At 51.0% G+C, this 10266-nt stretch overlaps 1 protein-coding gene across 9 annotated transcripts in view; it reads left to right on the top strand.

Moving 5' to 3' along the window:
- Nucleotides 1-385: 385 nt before the first annotated feature.
- Nucleotides 386-10266, top strand: part of CEP72 (centrosomal protein 72) — a gene marked incomplete at its 5' end in the record, with an annotated part of 32930 nt that continues 23049 nt past the window's right edge. For 4 of the 9 annotated variants that reach the window (XM_082456763.1, XM_082456758.1, XM_082456765.1 and 1 more), the window contains 4 exons: nt 386-464; nt 5007-5134; nt 6042-6234; nt 8894-9002. In XM_082456763.1, the coding sequence (XP_082312889.1) occupies nt 386-464; nt 5007-5134; nt 6042-6234; nt 8894-9002 (509 nt within the window). The other 5 variants (XM_082456760.1, XM_082456759.1, XM_082456762.1 and 2 more) reach the window with 5 other exon arrangements.

Raw genomic sequence — 10266 nt, 5'->3', positions numbered from 1 at the left:
CAGAACCTGGGGCGCCCGCAGCCCAGGACGCAGGCGAATCTGGGGGTGGGGAGCGTCCCCAGGTGGGGCAGGTGCCCAGGTGAGGCGAGGTCTCCAAGTGGGGCGAGTCCCCAGGTAAGCCCTGGGGCGGGCACCGACTTCCCCTAACGCTTCCTCCCGGCAGCTTCGTCCACGTCCTCACACCCCACACCCCGCACCCCGCAGAGGTCCCTGGCCCCGCCCCGCCCCCTTGGCCTCGTCCCGCCCCGCCCCCTCGGCCTCGTCCCGCCCCCTGACCCCGCCCCCCGACCCCCGCCCCCCCGTCCCACCCTGGATCCCGGCCCCGCGCCTCGGCCGTCGGCAGCCACAGCGCGCAGGCGCGGACAGGTGTGCGCCGTTTGAAAGAATGGCGCCGGCGGGGCGGCTGGTTCTGTGTGAAGAGAAGATCAGGGGGAAGACCGGGCTGGCGCCTCACCGCGGCCTGGGTGCGCGGCGGGCGGCGGGCGGCGGGCGGCGGGCGGCGGACGGGCGGGCGGCGCTGGCCGGGGGCGCGAGCTTCACGCCGAGGTGTCGGCGGACCGGTCGGGCCAGAGGTGCCGAAGCGCGACCGCGGTTCCCGAACGGTCGCAGGCCTGGGGGGCCGAGGGTGAGGGGTGGGCTGCGAGCAGGCCGGGAGCGGGTGGGGAGCCCGGAGCAGCGGTGGGGTGTGAGGGGGCAGGCCTGGGGGGGCCCGAAGTCGGGGAGGCTGGGGGAAGGGCTGGGGTTCCGAGCTGAGTCCCCGGCGAGGTGGGGGCCAAGCTCGCGCTCGCAGACTGCCCGCGGGGAGCTCTTCCGGGCCGGGTTTGCTGAGCCCTTGCGGCAGTGCTTTCCGCCTTGACTGATAAGGTCACTTGGGCTTTCTTTCCCCGATAAAAAGGTGCGTTAGGCTGATTTCCTGAAAGAGCTTGGAGCGCCTTCGTGTCTGGAGCAGGAGCGCGCCCTCCTTTTGTAGGACTCCAGGGTGTCCCGGGCCCTGCTCCTCCTGTGCTGGGCAGCTGTGGGCCCATGTCCTGAGCGATACGGGTCGCTAGTTTTCTGTTTTCCTGTTTTTGTCTAGTTTTGTCATCCACGTAATGCCCAGCTCATGAAATAGTTGGTAAATTGCCCCTTCTGTTTTCCAGAAGAGATTGTGTGAAACTGGTGCCGATTCTTCTTTGTTTGATGGAGTTTTCCAGTGAAACCTTATGGGCCTGGAAATTTCTGTATTTGAAGCTTTTAAATTACAAATTCAGTTTCTCTAGTCGTTATAGAACTGTTTGTATCATCACCTTCATCTTAGGTGAGTTATAGTTGTCTGGGGTTTTGCGAAACTGGTTCATTTCATCTAAGTTGTTAGATTTATGTGTGTAGAGTTTGTGGTATTTCCATATTAGCCTATTAATGTCTCTGGGGTCTGTAGTGATACCCTTCTTCCGGTCCATGTTATTGGTCATCTCTGTCTTCTCTTTCTTGGTCTTTCTGGAGGTTTATGAATTTCATTAATCTTTTCAATGAGCCAACATTTTTGTTTTTTCTCCATTGGTTTTCTGGTTTCAAATTTCATTGATTCTGTATTCTGTATAATTTTCTTCTTTCTGCTGCTTTGCATTTATTTTGCTCTTCTTTTTCTTGATTCTTGAGATGCAAGTTTAGATTTCTGATTTGAGACCTTTTTTAATATAAAATAAACATTTTAGTGCTATAAGTTTCCCTCGAAGCACAACTTTAGCTGAATCCACAAGTTTTGTTATGTTGTATTTTCATTTTCATTTAGTTCACCGTGTTTGTTTATTTCCCTTGACTTCCTCTTTGACCTGTGGCTTGTTCAGAAGTGTGTTCTTTTCATTTCTGTGTGATTGGAGGTTTTCCTAGTTTGTTTGGTATTTTTTTTCTTTTTGTTATTGATTCTGGTGTGATTCCATTATGGTCAGAAAACATACTCTGTATGATCTTAATTGTTTTAAATTTGAAGTTTGTTTTATGGCCCAAGATCTGGTCTATAATGTTCCAAGTGCACTTGGAAAGAATGTGTACTCTGTCATCGACTGGAGTGTTATTCAAATGTCAGTTTGATCTTGTTGACTTGTGACGTTGTTCAGTTCTTTTGTATCCTTGCTGATTTTCTGTCTAGTGATTCTCTTAATTATCAGAAGGGGGGTATTGAGACCCCTGACTCTAATTGTGGATGTGTCTGTTTCTCTTTTCACTTAAAGATCCTAAATATGTGTGCACCAAAGCTGTGCTATTTGGTGCATACATATTTAGAATTTTTATGTGTTCTTGTTGGGGGTGACCCTTGAAACATATGTAGTATTATTCCTCCTTATCCCTGATAATTTTCTACAGTGAGATATCCACTTTATCTGATATTAGTGTAGCCACTCCAGCTTTCTTTGGTTTGGTGTTTGCAGGGTATGTCTTTACCCATATATGTGCTATTTCACCTTGAAACCTACCTATATCATAATATTTGAAATGAGTTTCTTGTAGACAGTGTATACTGTATATCATTTTTAATCTACAGTGCCAATCTCTATCTTTTATAGTGTATTTAGACAATTTACATTTAATGTGTTAATACAGCAGAGCTTAAGCGAGCCATTTATTTTTTTTTCTGTTTGTTTCCTTTGTTTTTTCTTCTTTTGTTTCCGATTTCCTGCCTTCCTGTGGTTTACTTGAGTATTTTTTTGTATTCAATTTTGATTTATCTATTATATTTCTGAACATATCTCTTTGTATAGCTTTTTTAGTGGTTGCTCTACAAATTACAGTATATAGTATGTGATTTAACACAGTCTACTTGTGTGAACGGTTTACCACGTCAGGTGAATATAGAAATTTTACCACCATTTAGGTTTCATTATCTTCCCACTTTATAATTTAGTTGTCTAGACATTTCCCCTGCATACCTGAGAGCCACAGTAATGATATGACTTTTTCTTTTTATAATCATCCAACAGTTTAAATAGCTTAGGAGGAAACATTGACCCACATGTTTACCTGTTTCATTATTCTTTCTTCATTCCTGATGTCCCAGGTTTCCTTCTTTTATCTTTCCTTAATGTTTGAAGATCTTTCTTTAGCATTTATCTTAGGGAGGTGTGCAGGTGACAGATTCTCTTAGTGTTTCTTCATTTGAGAATATCTATATTTCACCTTTAGTCCTGAAGGCTGTTTTTGGTGGATATAGATTTCTGAGTTTAAAGTTCTTTTCTTTCAGCAATGGAAAAATGTGAGAGCACTTCTTTTGTTTCAGCACCATGGTTTCTGAGGAGTAACTCCCTGCCATGGGAGTTGTTTCTCCTTCTGGGTAATGCCTCTCTCTCTGGTTGCTCTCAAGATTCTTTCATTGTCTTTAGTGTTCAGAAGTTTGATTCTGATGTGTCAGTTTTTGCCTTTATTCTGTTTGGGGTTTTCTCAACTTCTTGAACGTGCAGGTTTATGTGTTTTGCCAAATTTGGGAAGTTTTCAGCCATTATTTCTTTAACTTAAAATTTTTTATTTTTAGCCATACTGTTTTTCTCTTCTTCTTGAAACTCATATTGGATCTCCACTGGGACCCCAATGACATGAATGTTAGATTGCTTTTTCTTCTTCCACAGGCCCCTGAGGCTCTGTTCATGTTTTTAAAGTCTGTTTTCTCTCTGGTAGTCAGATAGGACAATTTTGTTCAGTTTATCTTTGCATTTTCTCTCTTTGAATTTTTTCCTCTGTCATCTCCATTCTGTTATTGAGCTGCTCCCATGGTTTTTTGTTTGTTTCTTTCAGTTATTGTATTTTTCATTTCTGAAATTTCTATTTGTTTCTTCTTTACATCGTCTGTTTCTTTGTCAAGAATCCCTATTTTCTTATTTGTTTCAATCATGTTCATAATTGCTCATTGAAGTATTTGTATATCAGTTGCTTTAAAATCCTTGTTAGATAATTCTAATTTCTGTCATCTCATTATTGGTATCTATTGATTGTTTTCTCTCATTCAGATTGAGATTTTCCTAGTTCTTGATCATTTTTGATTGGTCATTTTGATTGGGACTCTGCTTCCTATTTAAATCTCTTTACTCAGTACGGGCACTGCCTGCGTGCTGCCTTGTTGCTGAGGTGGTGGCCAGGCCCCTGTCACACACATAGCATCTGCAGATGCCTCGTTACAGCCAGTCCAGGGCAGTAGTCATGTCCGCTCACACTGTCCTGGTGCTGGCCACTGTGCGAGGCCAGGTGTACGAGGTACATTTTTTTTTTTTTTTTTCTTGGCGTTGGGCTGGAGTGGGGCTGAGGTTGTCAGGAGTCTGTCCTGCAAGGCCACCCCTCCTGGTACTTTGACCACGGACAGCAGGCTTACCTGTATCTTTTGGTAGATGTCCATGGGTGTTTCTGGGTGGCCAGCTTCTCTTGCACTCAGATTGGGATGTATAGGAGACAGAACAAAACCAGCCCTCAGTGCTTGACCACTTTCTTCAGGTCCCTAGACAGTCCCCACGCTTCAGAGTCGCCATGCTTCAGAGCTGCTTCCCGTGTTCTTGTCCAGGGTTTTTAGGTCTAATAAGTGGGGAGGAATAGGGTGAAATGTGTCTCCTCTGTCTTGTCTGGAACTGGAAGCCCAAAAACCAGTTTCATATGTAATCAAGATGTGTTTTAAAACAAAAGTTCCTGGGAAGATACTGGTGTATCCAGACACAGTGTCTTTTTCATTACAGAAGCTTACTTTTGTAGTGATGTTTGTCTAACGGCTGCTTACTGGGTGTGCCACGTAGAGGTGTTCAGTGCACCTCGTGTGCAGCTGGCCCTCAGCTGTAACAGCACGGGTGGTCAGGTCAGCTACCGAATGGGTTTCAGATGGCGATCCCTGCACAGAGGCCCACAGGTAATGGGGCTGAGCAGTCAGGTGTGGAAGTGGGAACCCCCTTAGGAGGGTTTCCTGGTGAGAGGGTTTTGGAGGGAGAATAAATTATTGCAATAATTTATTTTCAAAAACATAATAACGTTAAAATCTCTTAATTTTCTATTCTTAGCTGAACTTCGGTCATTATCTATTCCTGGAACTTACCAAGAAAAGATTACTCACCTAGGAAATTCTTTGATGAATTTAACAGGTCTAAAATCTCTAGATCTCTCACGAAACTCCTTGGTTAGTCTAGAGGTAAGTTTTAGGTTTGTTTCTTGAAAGAAAATTTATTGCTTTCAATAGCAGTGGGTAGTACATTTATGGTAAAAAAGGCAGTCTGTTTTATGACTATGCTTATAATACTTGTAAGCCATACACTTAACAGTGATTGTAAGTTTTGTGCTGATTTTCTTGTGTTTGCTGTGAGCTGGATTTCTTACGCATCACATTATGTCTTCGAACTACTTTAACAAGAAGTCACAGCTCTCTGATGAAGATGGTTGTATCTGTAAAGGAAATAAGATAAGGCCCGAAAGACGAATGTGTGCGTGCCAGTCACCCTTCATCCTGTATCGGCTGTCGTTTTCTTCATCCACACTGGGCTTCACATCTGTTTACATCTGACTCTTGGCGGCCTCGGGCCCTCGAATGGCTTGCGTGCCTGACGCGGCAGGCGCTGGTCCCCGTGAGGGAGTAGGAAGTCACCCAGGCGATGGCGAGTGGGACCGCCCTGCGACACTGCCGGGGCTTCGGGTGGGGAGAAGGAAGGCGGGCCGTCACTGCCCTGGAGCAGGACCTCTCAGTGCCCCCGACCCGGGGCTTGGGAGCCCGCTCAGAGCCCGTGCGAGTTCCGGCCGGTCCAGGCTGCCCGGGTGCTGGCTCATGGCTCGGCCCCGTCCTCTCATCTGTGAGACGGGCGCAGCGGCACTTGCGCTGCCAGGGCTGCATGCGGAGGCGGTGAGGTTAGTGCGGGTCGCTCAGCTCGGCGAGGGCTGCGGCCTCGCAGGCCTCGGCCGTCCTCTCCCCGCGGTCGCGCGTGGCCATCGCCCCGTGGCTGAGCGGACCTTTCCCCCTCGCTCTCCTGGGGACGGCGCGTGTGCGCGCTTGTTAGGTTGGGGGCTGGTTCCTGTTAATGGCTGTCTTGGCGCGTTTGTCCTGGCAGGGCATCGAGTACCTGGCGGCGCTGGAGCGCCTCAACGTCTACCGCAACCGCATCTCCTCGCTGGCGGAAGTCTTCCGGCTCCGCTCCTTAACGGAGCTCGCGGAGGTGGACTTCCGGCTGAACCCTGTGGTGGAGAGCAAGCCCGACTACCGCCTCTCCGTGGTGCACACGCTCCCGCGCCTCCGGCAGCTGGGTAGGCCAGCCGCACCCCTGGCCTCGCTTGGTGCTGCCCGATGGGTGTCTCGTGTTCTTGGGGTGATGGCGCTGTTGACCCTTCTGGAAAGGGAGGCTCATTGCCTCCTCTCACAGGAGAGCTGCCTGGAAGGTGGCAGGGAGCCCCTTCCTTGCGGCCACAGATGGCTGCTGGGCCAGGGGCACAGGCATGGGCTGGCTCTGCTTTCCAGCTGGTGCCCTGTTTCCTAGCATGGGCTGCTGGGCATCGTCTCAGGCTCAGCTGGACAGCTGGGTTCAACCTGGTCTTACGTCCACCTGGGAGGACACGGGCGAGAAGTTCGCTGTGCCACGCCCTCCCCAGGTGACAGGCACGAGGGTGCGAGGTCCTGTCGGCAGGCGCAGCCGCCACCTTGGCTCAGTGGCCCGTAGCCATAAAAGAAGCGGATGGCTCAGGCTCGCAGGCCGGGCGGCCAGGGTGCCCACCAGCCGTGCCCAGTCAGGAGGGTTGTGCTGGGGGAAGCCACAGCGTCTTCCCACCCACTGTCCCGGCTCTCGGGAGCCACTTTGCTGTGAGCACTGTGGCCAGGGCACTGCTAATGCCCCCCCCGCCCTGCCCCCATGTCGCACTTCCCGGGGAGAGAGCTGGAGCGTGAGCCCGAGGGCATGCTGGCCTTGGAAACCCTGGGGAAGGAGGGGCTCAGAGTCTCGGAGTGTGAAGTGCTGATTAGTGGTGCAGCGGTGTCTGATTGGAGGAGGGTGGTCCTTCTGTGCCCCCAGTGATCATGGCGCGTTCTCCATCCTGAGGGCCCTTGACTGCCTGGGGAGGCTGGGGGGCTTTCGGGGCGTCTCCACCTCTCAGGCACTGAGCTACCAAACCAAAATGAGACCCACATCATGGCAGCACCTGTCAGGTAAATGCTGGGCTCCGTGGTGGGCAGACCATGGCTCTTGTCCTTTCAGGGTCTACCAGGGCCTGTAGACACCCCACTGGCAGCACCTCTCAGCCGCACACAGCTTCTCTCATGAACACCCCAGCTGCGCGTGTGCGTTGGCTTACCTCCTGGACCCCGGTCCTGGCGGGCCGTGAGCTCTGGGGAGCCTGGCCGCACCGTTCGGCTGTGCCTGCCTGGGCCTAGGGGCACCGACCCCCAGGGGCACGCTGTTTAGTTTCAAACCTACTTAGAATTTCAACATTTAATGTTGATTTTTAGATATTTGGGAGGATTAAGTGCTTGTGTTCTAACTTTTATTTGACTGTTAAGTATCCTATAAACAATTGAATTTGACTCTTTTTCAGAAGCATGACAATCCTTATGGAAAGTTTTGCAGTCTTCAGCCGTAAATCATTTGTTTCCGTTTGTGATGAAAGTTTTCAATTCAGCCTTAGACTGCTCGTGTAGAGAAGGGGTTGTGAGAGCCTTCCCACACGTGAAAGGTGCTTTCAGACGTGAGGAAGGAGCAGAATTGGAGTCAGTCAGTGCGGGAGTGCGGAGCTCTCGGAAGGCCCTCCCTCCCAGCAGGGTGCCGCGAGAGCAATCTGGGTGCGCCCTGGGCCGGGGTCTGGGAGAGTGCCGCAGCAAGGAGAGCATGTGGTCTGGCGGAGAAGGTGGGCTTGCATCTGATTTTAGTCATATTGAGTTTGAATTTAGAGTGGAACCGTCCAGAGAAAGATGCTCAGAGTAAGGGATGTGGAACTGCAGAAGCAAAGTTCAGGCTGGGCAAGTAGAATCACGTGTTGTCGGCACGAAGGCAGCGTCCAGGCCATGAGATGGGAGGCCCCAGGCTGGTGTGTGGTGGATGGCGTCCCTGAGAGGACAGAGGGGCCGCTGGGGGCGTCCCACGTGCGGGGCGGGGCTGCTGTGCGCTGGCCACACCTGTGGAAGTGGGTACTGGGCACCTCCTCGTTCCCTGGTTTCTCACTGAGTTGGTGCATCTCCCGGGGTGCCGTGGGCTAAGTGCTTCCTAGGAGCTCTGTGGCAGCCATGGCAAGTTCCCGAGGGCCGAGCTCCGGCGTTTGGGAGGGGAGCCCCCCTCAGGTGCTTCTGAGGAGGTGCAGTTGTGGACGAGTGGGGTCTTCTTGGGCCCAGGGCACACACGGCGACAGTTTAAACTTGGCTCTGTCTGCTGGTCTGGTCCTGAGGATCTGAGGATGTAAACCCTGGGCGCCAACACACGGCCGGGGCGTCTTCTCTCCAGTGCGTTCAGGCTCCTCGCCCACAGACGCTTGCTAGGGGTGCGCAGTGTGGTTTGGGAAGCTCGCCCGCGCCCAGATGTGCGTTAAGAGGAGATGGGAAGGACGTGCCTGCGTGAGAACTTGCGGGTGTGTTTCCTTTCCTGCCTCCGGGGCGTCTGAGGTGCAAGCCTGGTGCGAGCTGCCGGCCCTCTGGGCATCAGTGCTCAGCATTTCTGGGAAGCCAGATGTAGCCCCCAGAGCCCAGCCTTGCTTTACTGGGTCTGCCCAGTGATCTGGGGGATGCCGTGGCGGGGTCAGCCCTGAGGGGAGGGAAGGTCCCCAGAGCAAGGGGTGGCAGTCCTGGTCACACGCCATGTGTGGCTGGCTGGGCGAGGGGGCACCTTTAGTCCTGAGGGGAGGCCGGCGGGCACACCGCGGGGTTTGGTTTGGGGCCCTGCCACCTGCCTCGTGCTCTGCTAGATACTCTGCGGCATCTTCTCCCTAGATGACCGCCCTGTGAGGGAGCGTGAGCGGGAAGCATCCCGGCTGCATTTCGCTTCGGAGGAGTCGCTGGACTCAACGCAGAGCTTCGCAGCTGTTTTCAGAGTCGAAAGGTATGAACAGGAGTGGTATTAACTAAAGTGCTGATTGCCACTTAGAGGACAGACATCCAGGGGAGCGTGGGGAGAAACGCTGGATACCAGCTGGCGATCAAGGAGACTGTGGGACAGCCTCTCTTCCTGTCGTCCACATTTTCTATATGGTATTTTTAAAAATATTTAAAATGTTTATTAAAGTAATGGATGTAAAATATGTGGCACAAAAGGCCTGTGGTGAGAAGCAACAGTCCTTTCTCTCTACTCCTGGCCCACTCCCAGAGGCAGCCTCTTTCCCTTCTGTAATTGTTTCTGCTTCCAGGTTCTGTTTCAGTTACTTTCTGATCTCTAAACAGTGCAGACCCTTTGCTGTTTCTGGATGTGAGCACTGTGAGCAGATCTGACAGCTGCCGGAGCCGCCTCTTCCCCACCCTGGCGGTGTTAGCGCTTGGGCTCTGCTCCTTCCCCTGTTCTCTTTCAGTGCTCTGTGACCAGGGCTCCCGCTCTGCTTTGGCTGGGCTGTGGGAGCCAGTGCCCGGCTTCTCACCACCTCCCAGCTCCTGCCGTCTGCATCTTTATGTCTAACTTTAGATTGTCGGGGTGGGTAGTGTTTAAATGTGTTCTGAAAGCATATAGTCTTCATGTGTGTGGTTGATTCTAAAGGGTAGAAGTCAGTCAATGGTGTTTACCTTGCTTGTGATGTACGAGGAGTATATACTCCTTCTTGTACACCATTTTGATTTGTTTGAGGCTTTTAATAGTTTTCTTTCTCTTGCATTGTATGCCTTAGCTCATCTGTAAATTTCTCTAATGTAGACGTCGACCGACTTTTTTTTGTAAAGGGCTGGAGAGAATATTTTCAGCTCTGTGGACCATATGATCTGTGCTTCAATTTCTAAACCCTGCCTTTGTAGTATGAAAGCAGCTACAGGCGATACATAAACTAATGATTGTGTTCCAATAAAACTTTACTTACAAACACAGGCAGTGGCTCAGATTTGACCTGTGGGCCATACTTTGCCAACTTCTGTTCTAAGATCAGTTTCAAATCTCTAGAATCTCCTCTTCCCTCAGATGCCTCCCTTGGAGCTCCCCTCCCCTCACTTCCCTATTTCAAACCAGACTAATTTCTGGGTAGACAGCTGCACGTGGTACCCTGCGGAATGGTCTGTGTATTGTGTACCCCAGATTCATATGCTGAAATCCTAACCCCCGGCATGATGGGTTTAGGAGATAGGGCCCATGAGAGGTGATTAGGTCCTGAAGGTGGAGTTCTCATGAA

This window comes from Balaenoptera physalus (assembly GCF_965194825.1).
Source record: "Balaenoptera physalus genome assembly, chromosome: 3".
Lineage (NCBI taxonomy): Eukaryota > Metazoa > Chordata > Mammalia > Artiodactyla > Balaenopteridae > Balaenoptera > Balaenoptera physalus.
Note: the sequence above shows the minus strand (reverse complement) of the source record. Positions and strands in the feature narration are given on the sequence as shown.